The 20,509-nt window shown below is 43.5% G+C and overlaps 1 protein-coding gene across 1 annotated transcript in view; it reads left to right on the top strand.

The window, feature by feature from the left end:
• Nucleotides 1–20,509, top strand: part of DHX34 (DExH-box helicase 34) — an 89,557-nt gene that overhangs the window by 62,313 nt on the left and 6,735 nt on the right. Inside the window, exon 15 of the mRNA XM_030219286.1 lies at nt 5,450–5,597. Within this exon, the coding sequence (XP_030075146.1) occupies nt 5,450–5,597 (148 nt within the window). The remainder of the gene's footprint in view (nt 1–5,449; nt 5,598–20,509) is intronic.

Below are 20,509 nucleotides of genomic sequence, written 5' to 3'. Positions count from 1 at the left end.
AGTTTGGGTCTTAATGAACAGTTTCTGGCTACTCAGGCAGCACTTAACGAACTTCTTCATCAGAGAGCTAAGAAGACTGCTGTTTATTATCAATATCAATTGTATAAACACAGTCAAAAGTTGGAGATTGCTGGTGTGCTTGGCAGATCCTCAAGGACTCTAATGTTCTGACCCTAAAGGGGGCAGATGGAAGGATGATTCATGATTCTCAGGGTATTACTGATGCATTTATGGAGTTTTATCAACAGCTGTATGCGGGGAATTCAGAAGGGGATCTGGATACTTACTTGGCAAGCTTGGAATTGCCCTCTCTTATGCAGGCGCAATCGGATTCGCTAAATTCGCCTATTGGGAAAGATGAGGTGGCAGGAGCTATACAGCGTAGCTCACGGTTTAAAGCACCTGGACCAGATGGGTATAGGGCAGAATTTTATAAAATCTTGATGACTGAAGTTGCCCAGCTTCTGGTTGCTATGTTTAATGAATTTATAACATTTAAACGGATTGCCGATTTGTTGACCTTGGTTCATATTATGGTACTTCCTAAGGATGTTACTCTGCCTGCTTTGTATAGGCTCATCTCATTGCTCTGCTATGAGGCTAAATTGCTGGCCAGGATCTTGCCTCACCTTATTGCAGACCCTCAGGTGGGATTTGTTCGGGATAGGCTTGCTGTTAAAAACATAAGACAGATTTTGATCTCCCTGGTTGACGCTCAAGCTAGGTGGGAACCGACACTTCTTATCAGCTTTTATGCAGAAAAAGCTTTTGATAGTGGCCTGGTCCTTTATTTTTAAAGTTCTTGAACGATATGGCATTCATGGTATTTTTTTTAATGCGGTGAGTGCATTATACTCTGATCCGAAAGTGGCGATTTTGATTAATGGCTCTCTTTCTTCGCCATTTACTATCGGTAGAGGGACCAGACAGGTGCCCGCTGTCCCCATTGCTTTTTGTGTTGACTCTTGATCCACTGATACGGGAAATTCTGGCTAATGCAGAGATAATAGGGGTGAAAGTGGGGAAGGAAGATTTTAAAATCTCGGCTTTTGCAGATGACCTTTTAGTACACTTAGCCTCTCCTCGGACATCCCTTCCTATTTTGTTGGAAAGCGTTCGAGAATATGGAGAATTTTCTAGGTTTTGATTGAATATAGAAAAATCAGTGGCATTGCCTACTTGTACGTCAGTGCGCGAAGAATGGGAGGGACCTTTTCCTTTAGTTTGGGCTATGGGCCGCTTTACCTATTTAGGTATTCAGCTGCCAGGTGATCCTAGTGAGTTATATTCTTTAAATGTTAGGCGTTTGTTATGCTCGACGGAGCAGCATCTGTGAATTTGGCAGACATTACCTTTTTCTCTTCATGGTAGGATTAGCTTATCGTATGTCTCTTTTTCCGAAATGGTTGTATGTTCTTCAACAACTCCCTTTGTGGATATTGAAAAAAAGATATTAAGGTGTTGAATCGTATGGTGAGTGAGTTTCTTTGGAATGTGAGGAAATCCAGATTACACATGGATTATTTATATGGACCCTGGATGGCGGGAGGCATGGGACTTCCTAATATTCATCAATATAATGTGGCGTGTATGTTTCAGCATCTCCAAGATTGGGTTATAGAAACTGAGGTTTATACTCCATGGACACTAGAGAAAGCATTGTTTCATCCGCTGCATCCTTATTATTTGCTACATGCAAAGAGGGTGGATTTGCCTGTGGCTGTGCGCACTAATGTCTTGTTGAAGCCACTATGGGTGGCCTAGACCACTTTACTTACATATTGGAACTGTACATCTTTTTATACAGATTTTTTGCCATTAGAAGGGAATCGGGCTTTTCTGCCGAGTTTAGATTCATTAGTGTTTCAGCATTGGGGTAGGCATGGGTACTTGTGTGTGGCAGATCTGTTGAGTGACGCGGGTTCTCTCAAAACTTATATCAGTGTTTTGGGTACCCTGTCTCTGCACCCAGGTAATTTTTATGCTTACATTCAATTTGCCCACTATGTGACTCATCTTTTAAGGGAGGGGTGTGCAGTGGGAGTGGTGAGTAGGCTCCAGTCTTTTTTTCACATCTACTCAGGTGACACTTTTATGTCGGTTTCTTATTTTCATAAAGCACTCACTTTGTTAATTCTTAAGAGGTCTTATGTCCCTGTATTAACAAAGTGGACAGGAGAATTGGGACATCAAATAGGGGAGGAGGCGTTTTTTGCAGTGATGCGACTTATCCCATGAATTGTATATAGTGCTAGATATAGGGAATGCCTGTTTTGTAGTCTTACTCCAGCATATTTTTCACCAAGGCAGGCATTTCGTGCTTGGTGTTCTGCTTCTTTACAGTGTGGGAATTGTGGCACGGCGGAGAATACCCTCTCTCATTCTTTGTGGCTGTGCCCGGCCATTCAAGCTTATTGGCATCGGGTGGCATTGGCGCAATGTTATACAGCTGTTGTGTACCTGGGAGGCCCACTCTGCTTATTTAACGGCAAAGCAGAAACCAAGGTTTTGCTTGCTTTGGGAGCCTTTTGTACAATGCCTTTCTCCTAAGGTGTGTAGCCTCCTTCTTAGTACTTTAACTCTGTAACTTTATTTGGGGTAGTTTATGTGTGTGACTCATTGGTTCCTGATGGGTTCAGAAAGTCTGTGGATGGAAGGGGGGGGGGGGTTGATTATGAATGGGGTATATATAAATGAAACTTTCTGTTGTAATTGAAGAATTTGATGACATATTATTATGGGGGTGGGTGGGGAGGGGGAGTGGGAGGACAATAGGTAAAAATGGTTGATGGCCGGTATAGTCAAATTTTTTAAATTATGTATTTTTGATAGCTGCCTTGTTTATATATGTTTATGCTTGTTACTATTGCTGTTGTCATCAATAAAAATTATTGATACTAAAATCCCCACTTATTACTAATGAAATAGGACCTAATTTAGTTACCTCATTATCCAATTTTTGAAAAAAGAAATGGCGAATTAATATTAAATGCATAAATGTTTATTATAAATAAGCATATATTAGAAATCTATATATATAAAACTCACCCTCAACGTTCTATTGTCTGCTGATGTCACTGAAGCCAAGGTTCGTATGTTCGAAGCTCTGAAGCCACGAAAATCACAGTCTCTGGGCCCCGCCCGTGCGTCAAACGTTATGACGTTGAGGGCGGAGCAGATTCTCACCTCCAACGATCTACTCAGGCCACAAACTCCGGATTTCCACACTGTAGCTCTGCTCCGCCCTCGCGTCAAAACGCGATGACGTCGAGGGCGGGGCACGAAAACCGCCACCCACACAGAGCTACAACGGAAACAGCAGCGGTGCACATCACGAACCAGGTAAAACCGTGACGAGCCATGCAGCCATGAAACCCTTGCTAGCGCCCGTTTCATTGCGCTCAGAAATGGGCCTTTCTTTACTAGTATACAATAATAGCATAACCCTTCTACCCTCTTTATCAAATGTTGGTGAATAAATTCTGGTTGTAAAGGTTTGTGAATAGCAGAAGAGTATGTTATAACTTCATGAAACTTATCCAGAAGTTTGATATCTGATTGAGAAAGGTGCCTCTCCTCTAATAATATTATATCTGAGTCAAGTCTTTTAAGATAAATTAATGTCTTTTTCCTATTTAGCCCTTTTACATTTAAAGTGACTACACATTGATCAGTATTAATAAGGGTGACCACCAGCCAAATGGGAAAAATTTGATAACATGGTCAGTATGGAATTTGGTAAAATCAAATTGATGATATGAGACATACGGCAATTCAGTAACACAAGCAAAAAAGTGAAAATATGAAAGAGAAAAATAACGCTGAAATGGGCAAAACCAGAAAACCCTGGGTGTGAACATCGGTGAAGTGCTGTCCCATTCATAAAGTAAAGAACAATATAAGATAAAATAGATGTAATAGCAGCTAAGTTATTAATATTCTTGAAGTATATTTCTCTAGTTTGGCCAGCAGGTGGTGCATGTTTATGTTTAAAGCTGTTACAGAGAACTGACTGTTCCTTCTTTAGTTAACACAGATAAGAGGTAACCTGCAGTGATGTGACCAGCTCTTTTAAAATTTGTTGTTCTAGTCTCTGACTGGCCCAGGAGCTCCATTCATGTAGAATGTACTGGCTTTTCTCTCCAGTCTTGGCTAGGAAGAAAAGCGAGAAGGATCTCTTTGCTGAGGTCCTGTAAACAGTTATATTTGATAACTTGTGAGCAGCTGTATGTCCTGATCTTCCCAGATACTATTTAGATAGTGTAATTGATCCGTATTTCAGTTAACTGTTTGCTGATTGCACCTTTTCTGTTCATTGTTCTGATTTTTTCATGACAATAAACATTTTTTAGTTTATTGCCTCTGCTTGTTTGGACTGACTAAGAATCCTGGTGATTTGTGGGTTGGGTCTGTGAGTGCTTTCTGGGAACTGTGGGACCACTGGGAGTGTGGCCTCAGTAATCAAGAATCACTGGGGTTAATTAGAGAGTGGGCGACTCTCCCAAAGGTGGTTGGGACCCGATCGGTGGGAGGAGGCACTAGTGTAGAGCACAAGTGGCAGGTGCAGGTGGACCTGAGCTGTGCTGGGGACAGACCCTCCAGGTGGCTGCGGGGTAGCCCTAGGTGGGTGGCTAGGCATTTTGTGACAATAACACTTTGTTTTATAGCCTGCAAAACCTCACAGTTCTGTACAGGTTACATACAGAGAGTCTGGACAAACCAGGAAATATTGCAAAACTTAACAATCAATTAAAACTAATACATTTATTTCCTTCCATTATTCTTAAACATATGTCTTAAGTAAGCGTCTAAAATGTATATAACTTAATGCCTGAATTATCAAGGATGAAACTTTACCTATTTTAGCCGTCTGATAAGAAAGCAAAGAACTCATACACTTTTCTTTCTTTGCCCTTCATTAATGGAAAATAAAATAGTTTACTGGATGGGATACAAATTCAAATAATAATAAAACAATTATAGAATATGGTACTATCAGTAATAAATAAGAAAATATATAATAATAAAGATCAACAAAAGCAGCAGCTCCGATCAAAAAGCATGAATATGTGATAACTGCTTAATATTGTCATCTAAATGAGTTCAGAGTTATATCCAAGTCAGCATCCAGCGCTATTTCAGCTGGAGTTGCTGGGTAATGTTTTTGTCTCTTTGGAGCTGGTTACAAGGAACAATCAGCTTCTGACTTCCTGGATTTATTTGCTATGTCCTTGGAGATATAACGTTACACACTGCTGCTCCAAAAGAGACCTGAAAAAGATACTCAAATGCTCATCTGGAGCAAAACGATCAAATGGCCAGTTCCCCCCCCCCCCCCCCCCCCCCAACAGTCATTAAATTAGATCATTGATGAATAGTTTGCAGCTGTGTCTTCTCATTAACCAATCTTGTTCCCCTATTTTGATGACTATTTTTTTTCTGCCTGCAGAGCGATATGGATTTCTACAGTGAGTGCTTACGTACCTTCTGGACTTGCCCTCATTGTGGTCTATACATGCCCTTCACCCCCATTGAACGTATGAGCCATGAAGCCAGCTGTAAGCCAGAGGAAGCGGTGGTAGACCAAGGAACAATGGGTAAGGGCACCTGCCTTTCTATATGTATAAAGCTGGGGCTCTCAACCCAGTCCTCAGGACACACCTAGCCAGTCAGGTTTTCAGAATATCCACAATGAATATGCATGAAAGGGATTTGCATGCAATAGAGGCAGTGCATACAAATTTATGTCATGTATATTCATTGTGGATATCCTAAAAACCTGCTGGCTAGGTATTTCCTGAGGACTGGGTTGAGAATCTCTGGTATAAATTATGTTTGTTTACAGACCAGGTAGGCACATGTAGGTATATCTGAGACTTGGGGTTTTTTTTTTTTTTTTTTTAGCAAGAATAATAATCCTTCTATATTAGTAGTCAAACCCACAAACATGTTCTTCCATTCTTCTTCCTTCCAACACTGTTTTCACTATAATCTTTCTCTAACAGTGTCTAGCAATTAAGAGAGTACCCCTGTAATGCATGCATTCCTTATGCACACCCAGGTTGTTTTAGAAGAAGGTTCTGAGCCTAAAACATTGTCCTTCCAGCAAACACATAACCTCCCCTTCCTGCGCTGATCTAGGGACCAACTCTTAAATGTAAAATAAGACACAAACCAAGAATTAATTCATGCAGGATTATATAATACTATCATCTTGGCATCCTAAGTCCTCTCAAAATAATTTAAACCACAATCTGAGCTTGAGGTGAAAGGGTAAGTGTCATGCTTTTGATATACTGCCTTTCTGTGGTACAAGCAATATGCAGGTACTTTCTCTGTCCCTAATGAGCTCAAGATGTAAGTGAATTTATATACAATCTTTCCACAAGAAAGTTCTTTTCCTTCTTAGGGAACATTTAGCTTCCTGCTTCTCCATTAACATTAGACTGTAGAGAACATTCCTCCATTTCTAAAATGAGGCTAGTGCAACCTTTGAAGGACATATGCCTTTCTACATACGGTAATGACCAGGGCAAAAAGGGCTAGGGTCACTGGGAAAATGAAATTGAGTTCTAGGTAAAAGTAAGTTTAAGAAATACAAATGCAAAACTGTGCCAGTAAGATGTCTTATGGGCATTTTCAAAACTAGTATCATTTGCCAAGGATTTAATTTTCCTCAGCTACAGGGAGTAAAAAAAAAAAAAAAAAAAAGAATCAGCAGGAAATACTAAGGAGGAAAAGGTTTTAGCAAAAGTGCTGAAGGACATTTTGCCCAGTGGTTAAATTTTAGGACAGGGCAATGTGGTAACGTGAAGGAAGACTTGCCTTGGAGCCAGGACAAACCAGAGCCACACAATGGGTTAAGGTGAGCAAAATAATATTTATTTAAAGTATCAGGTGGGGTCCTGTTCAGTTCACAGGTGAAGGAAGAAAAGTAACATAAAACTAGTCCTTAGATATAAGAATGTTCTTTCGTGGCCTGCTTCTGTAGGGCCATAGTGTACACTATGGTCTCTCAGCAAGGTAACTTACACTGCTGGGCTCTGGTCTGGCTCCCCAGAGTACCAGTACAATCTTTAGCAGTCAGCATAGGCCAGCCTGCATCCGGCTGGTTCAAAGATATCGGGTTGCAAGGTTCCAAGTTGAACTTGGTTTACCTGGCAGTTATAGTTCATAGATAAGTGGTGGAGGCAAATGCAGTTGGGTATTGCTGCTTCTCTCTGGGCCTCCTTAACCTAGCTGTGCCCTGAGCTTGTATACTTCCTGGACCAACCATGCCCTCCTGGCTCCACCCCTCCTATGTCACTTCCCTTTTGGGCAAGACTATGAGTAACTTCTAACGAGGTTTAATGAAGAGAGAAGACTGCATGACATCAAAAAGTTGAAGCTGCTCCCTCTCCCTCCTCCTACGGCCGCATATTGGTGACACCAAAACAACAATCTGCTGGTACATGCTTGTTGGTAGCATTTTTATTTCATCTCGATTATAGAAACATACCGGCTTGTGCAGGTATGGATGTACACAGATTAACGTCAGAACGGAATAACCTTGCATCAGTTAGAATGGTAATTACTTCTAAATCGTAATCAGTGTGTCATTTCTAGGGGCTGGTTATAGGGACACCCTAGCACGTATTGGTACTGAGATGTTTTCATCTAGTGAAGGGCCACCAAAACAGAGATCATATTTTGAGTTTTTATTTTTAACTACAAAGGATTTTTTAAACCTTAATTACGTTGAAATCTGGGAGCATTTAAAATATTTTTTTTCATGTACATAGATCAAAAGAGAAAGATGGTATGAGGGAACATGCTCCTTTTGTTTTGTGGAATGCAGTAGTATATTATAAAAATGCGCTTGATATTTTTATTACTACTATTTAAAAGAGAGGTATTGAATAATGAGGTAAGTGTTACTTTTATGCAGAACTCCAGAGTCAGTCTACATGTGCCAGTTCTGTTTTATATATTTATTTCTACTTAGTCTGTTTGGATGTAAATGCAAGCAGCACACTGTTAGTCGCCGAGTTCATACAAAGTTAATTATTTTCAGTGGAAAATAAATGTGTTGGCTGCCTTCTATGTGAATGTTCCATCACTATTTCATTATGGTTACCAAGTATTACATATTTGGGACATTTGCTTAAAACTTTGATGGTTTTAATTTGTTTATCCAGACCATACATGCACACCATACATGCACATGGTATTGCTTTTTAAACCCAAAGACCAAAGACGAAACCTAAGGGTGGTTGAACAATTAGGTTTAAACTGTGTTGTTTCTGACTTTATTTGTTTTGGACTTCTTTGGGTCCTACTGATCTGTACATCTGCTGTCTGGAATTTTGGAAGATGGAAAAGAGGACATAAGAAATAAATTTTGGATGTACTCTGTTGAAGTGGTTTACTTTTGCAATGTGTGTATGGATGCCTGTTCTGGTGGAGGACAGGTTTTTAAATACCAGGTTGAGTATATATGCTAATCTCAACTTTGTGAAATGTTTCAGACACATCCATCTTTTCTCCCACGATGTTACTGAATTCTATTATTTTGTCTCACTGTATTTTCAACTGCAAGCCACATTGAACCTGAGTTTGCTTGGGATAATGTGGGAAATACATGTAAAAAAAAAAATCTTTATCCTCCACTTTTTAAGACACTGCCTATCCATCTGGATGGTGATGGCACAAGGAAAGCAAGTTTGGTCCAGTGAAGACTAACTCAAAATAACCTGTTCTTTAGCTGGGTTCTAGTATTACCATATTGCAAATGTGACCATACCAGGCCTTTGTGGTTATGTTCCACTAATAAGTTAAATGATTAATTGCCTTTCAAGGATTACATAACCTTTGGATGCATGATTAGGAACAAAAACACACTCACTTGTTTATGCAATATCACAGTTCCTCATGTACAGCCGCAAAACAGCCTTTTAGGGTGAATAGTATTCCCAATAAGCTCATTTTATTATCTACCAGATAGAAGTGATAAGAGTTTCAGTTGTGGCTCAGTATAAGTCATCACAAGAACAAAATATAAGAAAACTAATGTACTGCATTAGGGACTTATGGGCAGATGATCAAAAGCCCCACGCTGTTTCAAACAGTGCTCTAAAAATAGTGCTGGAACAGCGCGGGGCTTTATCTGCCTGAGATAATAGCATGCAAATCTATGTGCGCTATTATCTCTGATCGTAGAGTAAAGTGTGGGAGAAGTGTCCCCCCCCCCCCCCGATCTCTCTCTCCCCCCCCCCCCCCCGGACGCAAGTTCAGGGGGGGCTGGAGAGCTGGTGAGGTTATATAGTGTGAAGCCCCGCCCAGTGCATCTCAGGATGCACTGGGCTGGGTGCCGCCATTTTTTGAGGCGTGCCGATGGAAGAGGAGGGAGGCCACCTCCTTCCTCCAACGAAGGTAGGGTGGGATGGTGAAGAGGGCCGCTGGGGTTGATCCGCGGCCCACTGGGTCACCAGGGCTCTATTTGAGGGGATGCTAGAGGGGTTAGGGGGCAGGAGACCCACCAGATCTCCAGCACCCCCTCTGAACTTGTGAGGGGGGTTCAGGGAGACTTAAGGTTCACCAGACCTCCAGCCCCCGTGTCGCTTGGCTCGGGGTGGGGGTACTAGGCCACCAGGGCCATGCTCTCTTTGGGGTCTGGTGGTCCCATGGACCTCCAGCCCCAGTGTTTGACAGGTTTGGGCTTTTGACAGCCCAGACCTGTCAAACAAGTGCGGAAGGACTTCGCTCAGGCATGCTCCATGGTGCGACCGCACCTTGAATATTGTGTTCAATTCTGGTCGCCGCATCTCAAAAAAGATATAGTGGAATTAGAAAAGGTGCAGAGAAGGGCGACAAAAATGATAAAGGGGATGGGACGACTTCCCTATGAGGAAAGGCTAAAGCGGCTAGGGCTCTTCAGCTTGGAGAAAAGGCGGCTGAGGGGAGATATGATAGAGGTCTATAAAATAATGAGTGGAGTTGAACGGGTAGATGTGAAGCGTCTGTTCACGCTTTCCAAAAATACTAGGACTAGGGGGGCATGCGATGAAGCTACAATGTAGTAAATTTAAAACGAATCAGAGAAAAGTTTTCTTCACTCAACATGTAATTAAACTCTGGAATTCGTTGCCAGAGAATGTGGTAAAGGCGGGTTAGCTTAGCGGAGTTTTAAAAAGGTTTGGACGGCTTCCTAAAGGAAAAGTCCGTAGACCGTTATTAAATGGACTTGGGGAAAATCCACTATTTCTGGGATAAGCAGTATAAAATGTTTTGTACATTTTTGGGATCTTAACGGGTATTTGTGACCTGGAGTGGCCACTGTTGGAAACAGGATGCTGGGCTCGATGGACCTTTGCTCTTTCCCAGTATGGCAATACTTATATACTTTGTAATCCTCCCGCACTTTACCCTATGATCATAGATAATAGCGTGCATAAATTTGCATGCTATTATCTCTGATCATAGGGGCGGTAAATCCCCGCACTATTCGAGTGCTGTTTAGAATAGCATCATCTGCCCATTAGTTATGTTTAATCAAATGAGAGATCTGCATGAAACAGAGTATTTATTTTTATTATTTTGGCTTATAAATCCACTTGCCCTGAAACATGCTGAAAACAGAATAACCACAGTATCTACACTTCTACAGCTTGTAAGGTCCAATCTAAACATTGTATTCTTTCCTAAGATGACATTGAAAAGCCTATGGAAGTTCCTCAACTAGAAATCTGTTTAGATTTTGTGTTAAAACTCTTCTCTCATCTGTTATGGATTTTTGCTAATGTTGTCCCAGGGACTATCAGGCTTATTTCCGAAAGTGATCACCGGCGATCTTCCGACATAAATCGGGAGATGGCCAGCGATCTCACAAAAGTGGTGAAATCGGTATAATCGAAAGCTGCTTTTTTTACACTATCGCCGCTTTCCCATTGCCGCGCCGGCGAAAGTTCAAGGGGGCGTGTCGGCGGCGAAGCAAAGGTGGGGCATGGGCGTGGCTACCAGATGGCTGGCTTTTGCGGATAATGGAAAAAAAAGCAGCGTTAATCAGTATTTTGCCGAGTTTACTTGGTCCTTTAATTTTCACGACCAAGCCTCAAAAAGGTGCCCCAATTGACCAGATGACCACCGGAGGGAATGGGGGATGACCTCCCCATACTCCCCCAGTGGTCACTAACCCCCCTCCCACACTAAAAAAATAAAAATAAAACACTTTTGCCAGCCTCTATGCCAGCCTCAAATGTCATACCCAGCTCCCTGACAGCAGTATGCAAGTCCCTGGAGCAGTTTTTAATGGGTGCAGTGCACTTCAGGCAGGCAGACCCAGGTCCATCCCCACCCCCCTCTACCTGTTACACTTGTGGTGCTAAGTGTTGAGCCCTCCAACCCCCCCCCCCCCAAGACCCATTTTACCCACATGTAGGTGCCCCCCTTCACCCATAAGGGCTATGGTAATGGTGTAGAGTTGTGGGGAGTGGATTTGGGGGGCTCAGCACCCAAGGTAAGGGAGCTATGCACCTGGGAGCTATTTGTGTATTTTTTAAACATTTTTAGAAGTGCCCCCTAGGGTGCCCGGTCGGTGTCCTGGCATGTCAGGGGGACCAGTGCACTACAAATGCTGGCTCCTCCCATGACCAAATGCCTTGGATTTCGCCGGGTTTAAGATAGCTGGCATTTTTTCCATTATCGCTGAAAAACAAAACCGGTGATCTCAAACCCGGCGAACTCTGGCATTTGGCCAGGCTAATCTGTATTATCGAAAAAAAAAAGATGGCCGACCATCTTTTTCGAAAATACGATTCCAGCCAGCTGTTGCGCCGCCGCCAAAATAGATCGCCGGCGACCTATTTCGCTGGCGACATTCGATTATGCCCTGCCACGTCACTCAGATGCCTTTTTATGGACGAGAAATTTCAGTGATCACCACTCCCAAGGCTTGCTTCAATTGTAGAAGCAATTACTCCCCAGGAAACCAGTCAGTGCCCTCCACCCAGCTAGCCTTTACTATCCCCAGCAAGGTGGTCAGTCCCTCCTAACAGCTCTTACTCTTAAAAACCAGTCAGCTCCTCCCCACCTGTACCCTGGTGAGCCCATCAGCAACACCCTAGCCCCTACTCCAGCAAGCCAGTCAGCCCTCTAACTTGTACCCCAATAAGCCACTTTGTTATCCCCTAACCCTTACTCTACCTCAGCAAGCCAGTTCCAGCCCCTATTCCCCCATCTGCAAGCCAGTTCATGATGGCCTAGCCCCTACCTTCTTAAACAGTCAGCCCCTTGTATTCTGTACCCCAGTGAGCTAGTCAACCTGTCCTCCCAGCCACTAACTCCTTGCAAGCCAGTGAGTGAGCCCCCCCCCCAGCTCTTACTTCTTGCAAGCTATGGTCCACTCCATCTGCTATTGTCCCCATCCCTTATTCCCTGCAAGCCTGTCAGCCTCCCTCCTTCCCCCAAGTAGCCCTCAGCACCACTCACCCTGTTTTCTATGGCTGCCGAAGTAGAAACTTCTTTCTGCTTCACATGGTTTTTTGTGAGCCCGCTGTGCTGCACAGCGGAGACTCAGACAGACCTGTGCGGTGTAGTGAGAAAGAAGTTCCTGTACTGGTTGCAACAATGGCTGCAACAAAACTTTTTTTTTTTTTTTTTTTTTTTTAAGGACAACGAAATCTCAGATGTCAGAAGCAAACTTCTAGACACTATGGTGACCTGAGGCCTGGGATTTCTCAAGCCCTGAGATAAGCCATGGTGATTCAGCCCAGGGTCCATCAAGTTTAGCATCCCATCTCTAATCATGCCTGTCTGGATCAGAAGTACCCAGTAAATCCCCCAAAGTAGATCAGTTTTCAATGATAAACGATGGCTTTCTCAAATATACATGGCTAATCATTTTTTTATTTATTTAATTTAATGTAATTCATTATTTAGACTGTTCTTCCAATAATGCCCAGAATTGATTACAGAATTACATACATAATAAAGTCAACAAAAAAGCATTAGTACAGAAAATAATAAAATGTAAAATCCTAACAAACATTTCTTGAACTTAATATAATAACATTATACAGGAGGTACCCTAAAGGTAAATCTACAAATCCTAAAAATCATGCCATCAAATAAATTCAATTAAAAAAGTTTTAAAAGCTCTTTGAAAGCCTAATAAATCATCTATTAATCTAACAGAAGAAAGGACTTTATTGTATAAAAATGGCATGGAATATGAATAAGCACAAGGCACATAAACCTTGCAGAAGGAAGAAGAAAGTGCCTATCACTCAGAGCATGAAAACCTCTTAGGAGCATATATTGGTGACTTTTCAAAGAAGTGTTCTGGTGCCATCCTGTGGAAGACTAAATGCTAAAAGCAGCAATTTAAAAGAACAATGTTTCTCAATTGGATGCCAATACAAAGAAAGAAGAATAGGTGTACTATGACTACGCAAACCAACATTTTCAGCAGTTGAGCATTGAAATCTATTTTTTTAATGGACGTTTCCTCCAGGAACTTGCCCAGTCAACTCTTTTGGATCCCTGCTATGTAAAATGTGTTGACCACATCCTCTGGCAGCTTATGAAAAAGTACTTTCTGTGATTTATTTTTAGTCTGCTAGTTGTTAGTTTCATGGAGTGACATCTTTTTGTAGTGCTGTTTGAAAAGTACCCTCTTTATCCATTCTACACCTCTGAACTTTTTCCACTTTCCATTACGTAGTTTCCTACTATTCCAGAACCTGTGGGATAGTTGTGTCTTATCAACCAGCAGGTGGAGGTAGAGAACTGAAAACTGAGCTGAGACATATTGGCATATAGTCCAGCTGCTCAGTACTTTCTATCTCTAGCAGATGGATGGATACACTTTTCAGCCTCTGGTTCTGAGTTGTTTGCTTCTGGTCTCCAGTTGAGCTTTGCAGATAGCTTGAGTCTGCAGAGTCATATCTGGAGGTCTTCCCTGTCTGTGGTGCCCCGCGAATTTACTTCTTCCCTCCCTTCACCTTTCCCCTGTTTCCTGTGGAGCTCTCCTTTTCCAGCACAATGACCTTTGTAAAAAAAAAAAAGGAGAAGGAAAGAGGATTGCTGGAAAGCGTGGGACAGTCCTGAGCTTTTCTCATCTATGGTAAGACTTGTGAAAACTGTGAGCTTGGGGGAGCAGCTGGCAGTGTTAAGTCCAACTACAGTTTGACTCAGAACTGCTTGGAGGCAGTCATAAACCTCACGTTTCCTATTGTTTATGCAAATGTTTGAGGGTCACACAATATGGTGGCAAGCTCTGCCCACTGTCTTCAGTCCACAGAATGGGCGATATAGGCTCATGCTGACTCCTGTCATAAAATCTCCTTGATTCAACCAATTTGTGTTCCAAGCCTCACTCTGGTGTTCTGGCTGCCTCTCAGTGCATTCCAAGCCTCATTCTGGCACCCTAATTGCCTTGCTCAGTGCATTTGAAGCCTCATTCTGATATCACCAAAGATTTTGACTACACTCGTGCAGAAATACTGTGGCAGCTTTTTCCATCTTCGTGGGAATTTTGTGGGTTCTGCAGGATTCCTGCAATCCCCATTCCCGTGCAGCTCTCTGGTGAAGAAGTGAAACCTATACATTCCTATAATCAAATTAGAGAGCTGCACGGGAACGGGGTTTGCGGGAATCCCGCGGAACCCGCGGGATTCCCGCAGGGACGGAAGCAGTTCTGGGGGGTTCCCCGCAGGGACGGAAGCAGTTCTGCGGGGTTCCCGCGGGGACGGAAGCAGTTCTGCGGGGTTCCCGCGGGGACGGAAGCAGTTCTGCGGGGTTCTCGTGGAAGTGTAAGCTACACATGCACCAGCCTCTCATCTACCGAGTACCAAGTTCTTTGAGTGCTGTCTCCTCCTCCTCCTTGCTTTAACAGCACAAATGTGGAAATGGTAGAGACACAAATGATGATGGAATTCAAAAAGGCGTGGTATAAACACAGAGGATCTCTAATTAGAAAATGGAAGTTATAAAAAACCTAACCTTAAATGGCTGCATGTGTGTGGATGTGTGAAGTAATGCTTAGATGGTGACTGGCTGTGATTAACTAGGGCCGATACCAGGCAGACTTGTATGGTCTGTGTCTAATATATGGACGTCTGGTTTAGGATGGGCTGGAAAGGGCTTAGCAACTTCAGTGGCTGGAACATATGGACAGTTCTGGACAGATTTTTACAATCTGTGTCCCACAAATGAGAAGATGCATAGACTGGAGTGGGCTTCAATGACAACTCCAGCAGTTGGAACATAAGGATAGGGCCAGATAGACTTTTATGGTCTATGTTCCAGAAACACAAAAGAGAGACTATAATCAAGTATATAATATCACACTCGTTGATTTAATCATAAATTGATAATGAGTGTGACTATTGGGCAGACTGGATGGACCATTCAGGTCTTTATTTGCTGTTACTTACTATGTTACAATTAATCCTTTTTGCTCCCGGGCTGATGAGCAGAACTCAGCTCTGACAAGGCATGAGCATCAGATGTCACCTGACCTACTGGTGCGTGCATGTGGTGACCTCTCAGCACACAGTGCCAGTAAATCAGAGACAAATCTTACATGTGCACACCAGAGTGTTCCAAGTTTCAGCTTCCATTCCTTCCTTGCCTACAGTGCTGTGGCTCAAATCCAGAGAGAGACTGAGGGAGCTGATTGGAATTTTCTTTTATGTATCATTAAATTCTTACAGTGATGGGTTATCATTAAATTCTTACAGTGATGGGTGGGGATGGGTTAAATTCTTGCGGGGACGGGTGGGGATGGGTTAAATTCTTGCGGGGACGGGTTGGAATGGGTTACATTTTTGCGGGGATGGATGGAGATGGGTAAGATTCCAGTGGGGACAGGAAATATTCCAGCAGGGATGGGTGGGGATGGGTAAGATTTCTGTCCCCGTGCAACTCTCTAAATCTAATCCAGTGTGCTGTGAGAGGAATTTAACACAAGCATGAGTAATATGTTTGAAAATCTGGAAGGTATGTGCCTCCAGACTTTTTAGATATCAAACGTTTTCTAAAATTCACCTGGGCTTTCTTCCTTTTCCAAACATGCATCATGAAAGGACAAAAGTAATGCATGAAAACTAGGGGGAAAAACAGCAAATGAGGCAAAACCAGCATTTTAATAACATTAATCCTATCCACCCAGAATACTACCACTGATTTCTAATTACCTAAATCATCCTTAATCTGTGTAAGTACTTAGCCATAGTTTTGTTGGCATAATATAGTCAGGTGCCCTGTGATCACAATCCTGAGATACTTAAATTTTGCAATAACTATAAAGTCATAGTTAATGACAACTGGCATCTTTACAAAGTTAACAGATAAGCCAGATAGAGCTAAACTTGCCCAGGGGCTGTATCAAAGGAGAAAGATAAGTATAGGATCAGAAAAATAGAGATACAGAATGAAGTTTATTTTCCATCTTATTTGTTGAATATCACCACTTTTCCAAATAGAAGGATTACTAGCCCCCCTGTTTACTAAAGCTTAGCTCGAGTTATCTGCAGCAGGGCCCATTTTATTTAGTAAACAACCCCCTAGGACTGATTTTGAATCTAGCTGATGTCCTGAAACTCTGCCCAAATATCAGATCAGATAACTCCATGAGGCATCAGATAAAATGCTTAAATTCTGTGATCTTGGATTCTCCAAAGACAGGCAGGACAGTGGTATCCTTACATACGGGTGATTTCATCGCAACGGAGCTGAGTGCGGACTTCCCAGCATTCTATAGCTTTTAGAGGCTTTTGGCAGCGGCCCCACCACACATGTGCGAGTGCCTGCAAGATGCACAAGTGGCAGGACCCTCAATTTTGATTTTTATACAGAGCTAGGAGGTTGCGTCTCGATCTTCTCAGCATTTTTTTTCATTGCATATTGTGCCTTCCTGTGCGGGTATTTGTTTTTTTTTCTTCTATTTTTGATCTCCCTTCCTGGGTTTTTTTTAAATTTTTTGCGTTTTTGGCTCTTTTAAATTTTCTTTATTTTTTTGCAGCTCCCGAGGCCCTTTTAAACCAGAGCACCGAGCTCAATTTGAGGTAAGCCCCTTTTTGGCATCACCATTGAACCTTTTGATTAAGCTGCTATTCTTTTTCACATGCCTCAGAAGACTCCCAGTGACTTCGGAAGATGCACCCAGTGCAGTCAAGTGATCTCTAGCACTGTCCCACACAATTGATGTGTGGGGTGCCTGGGGCCTGACCATGACCCATAAAACTCTGTTCTTTGTTTAAAAGTGCAGAAAAAGAACACATCAGGCCTGCCAGAGGGAACTTTTTGGATCTTCAAAGCCTGGCACATCGGCTTTGGCATCAGAAGCATCGACCCCGATGGCTGCCAGGGAATCATCTTACACTTGGAGTGTGCTGGCATTGAGGGCGTCTCCACCTCTCTCAGCATTGGGCACTGCTAGTAGGCCACGGAACTGATCTGCATTGGACCTGACACCGAGGACCGTGTGGATTCAACATAATACTCATCAGCGGCAAAGATCAAGAAGCATCAATATCTGTCCCCTTTGACACATGGTGCCAGGAGCTCTGGGACATCATCACTGGCACCAAGGACGTGTCGGTGCTGGGAAGGGGAATGGGACTTGATATACCACCTTTTTGTGGTTTTTGCAGCTACATTCAAAGTGGTTTACATAGTATATACAGGTACTTATTTGAACCTGGTTCAATGGAGGGTTAAGTGATTTGCCCATAGTCACAAGGAGCTGCAGTGGGAATCAAACCCAGTTCCCCTGGATCGAAGTCCGCTGCACTATAACCACTAGGCTACTCCTCCACTCCTATGAGGACTGCTCCACTCCTATGAGGACTGCTCCCCCTTTGTTATCCTGTTGCCATCACCTCCGCCCCCGTGCAGCCAGGACCCTGCTTCCGATCCTGCACTGACAAATCATCAGCCTGTCTCCACACTGTCACTGGCCCCAGCCTTACCAATGCCTGTCCTTCATGACCGGTTCTGGGTCATGCTGAGGGAGGAGTTAGCAGGTCTCCTACAGCTACAAAGTGCTCAGGCATCGAGGGTGCTTGAACCAGCTGCAGCACTCAGCCACTCTGAGTTTGAGGCCCATGACTCTATGTGCAAGTTCAAGTGGTACCCAAGAAGGTGGATTCCATGTATCAGATTCAGAAGGCTTCTGGTTTGAGAAGGCCCAAGCCATACCCACTCCCTGGTGGTCGAATCCGCTCTCAAAAAGGCTAGGAATTCCAGGTCTTATGCCTCAATGCCCCCAGGCAGAGAGGCCCAGACCTTAGACTCTTTTGGGAGGAAGATTTATCAGGCCTTGAGGCTAGTCTCCCACGCACAGGGCTACCAACTCTACACGAGCATATACTTGCAGTCCTTGGTTCTTAGTGTGCTAGACTTTGCAGACACTCTCCTGCTGGAGCAGGCTACTGAGCATTGCCAGCTGACCAAGAATCAGAAGGAGTGCCGAAAATATTCAGGAGAGGCTAGCAGATGTACCTTGCCGGGGAGTCAATCTTTTTGGGGACAAGGTGGAGGAAGTTGACCTTATCAAGAAACACACTGACATCATCCATTTTCTCTCCCGGTGGCCTCCTTCTGCAGCCTCCACTACTTGGAGGTTCACCAGCGGGACACAAAGAAGTTCCTATTACTCTCAAAGACGTAGGTTTACTTTTTCCACCCATCCTCAACAGCAGCCCCAGACCCAGCAGCCCCAGGTTGCCAGCAATGTTCACAAAAGTCACAACCTGCTCCCCAGGCAAAACAAGAGGTGAGCTTTTCAGTGGCTCCAGGAGAGTATAGCTGCTGTCACAGTGTTCCGGATGACCTGCCAGTAGGGAGAGGCTGAATTTTTTTCCCAAGAAAGGTGGCCCCTTGTAACCTTCAACTGGTGGGTTTTCCAACTCGCCCAACCGGGGTAACTAACTCCTCCATATTGTTCACCACAAGCATCTTTTCAGCACTCAGCACAAGCAGATACTTCTAGAGGAACTTCCTGCTCTTCCTCAGGCCCATGCAGTCAAGCCTGTCCCACCAGGGCAGGAGGAACAGGGATTCTATTCCAGGTACTTCCTTGTAACCAAGACGACAGGGGATTTTGTCCCATCCTAGACCTAAGGGCCCTGAACAGATATTTGGTCAAAGAAAAGTTCAGGATGGTTTCCCTGGGCACACTTCTCTCCATGATTTCAGGGAAACAATTGCCTGTGTTCTCTGGATCTGATGGATGCATGTACCCACATCCAGATACTCCCCAGTCACTGGAAGTATCTCAGATTTCTAGTAGAGAAGCACCACTACTAGTACCATGTCCTACCATTTGGCCTCACATCCTTGCCCAGGGTATTCACCAAATACCTTGCAGTAGTTGCAACGTTGCTACGCAGGCTGGGAGTGCATATGTTTCCCTACCTGGACGATTGTCTGGTCAAGAGCATATCGTGGGAGGGTGCTCAAGCATCAGTGCAGTGAACTATCTTGGTGTTGGAGTTATTAGGGTTTGTAATCAACAACCCAAAGTCCCATCTCCAACCTGTCCAGCAATTGGAATACATAGGAGCCTTGCTAGACATAGAGCATGCTCGAGCCTTCCTTCCTCAGGATCTGGTGGTTGCTGTCATGGCAATCACCAATCATTCACAGCAGCCAGGAGATGTTGAGATTACTAGGCTACATAGCCACCACAGTATATGTTATACCCTTGGCATGTCTCCATTTCAGCAGAGCCCAATGAACCCTGGCTTCTCAATGACACCAGGCCATGAGGAACCTAGAGGATATCATCGTGGTCCCACCACAGCTCAAACCATCTTTCTGCTGCTGGTTAATTCAGTCCAATTTAACGTTGTCACTACCATTCCAAATTCAACCTCCCAACTGACCAGTGATGTATCTAACATGAGATAGGGAGCTCATGTAGATGGGCTTCACACTTAGTCCTGCCAGGAGATGTCCTTCCATATCAATATCCTGGAATTGCGGGCAATGTTGAATGCTCTAAAGACTTTCAGAGATCAGCTGATGAACCAAATTATTCTAATTTAAATGGACAATCAGGTTGCAATGTACTATGTCAACAAGCAGGGATGGTATGGGATCCTACCCCTTGTGTCAGGAGGCGGTCAGGAGCAATAGGCTCTCAAGTATGGCATGGTGCTCAGGGCCACATACCTGGCGTGAAAAGACAACTGTCTGATGGACAGGCTGAGCAGGATCATGTAATCAAACGAGACGTGAATCGTTTGTTTACTCTTTCCAAAAATACTAGGACTAGGGGGCATGTGATGAAGCTACAAAACAGTAAATTTAATATGAATCGGAGAAAATATTTCTTCACTCAATGTGTAATTAAACTCTGGAATTTGTTGCCTGAGAATGTGGTAAAGGCGGTTAGCTTAGCGGGGTTTAAAAAAGGTCTGGATGGCTTCCTAAATGAAAAGTCCATAGACCATTATTAAATTGATGTGGGGAAAATCCACTGCTATTTCTGGGATAAGCAGCATAAAATGTATTGAACTTTTTC

The sequence above is a fragment of the Microcaecilia unicolor genome, chromosome 11, assembly GCF_901765095.1.
Source record: "Microcaecilia unicolor chromosome 11, aMicUni1.1, whole genome shotgun sequence".
Lineage (NCBI taxonomy): Eukaryota > Metazoa > Chordata > Amphibia > Gymnophiona > Siphonopidae > Microcaecilia > Microcaecilia unicolor.
The sequence above is the reverse complement of the archived record's forward strand: the minus strand, read 5'-3'. Positions and strand labels throughout refer to the sequence as shown.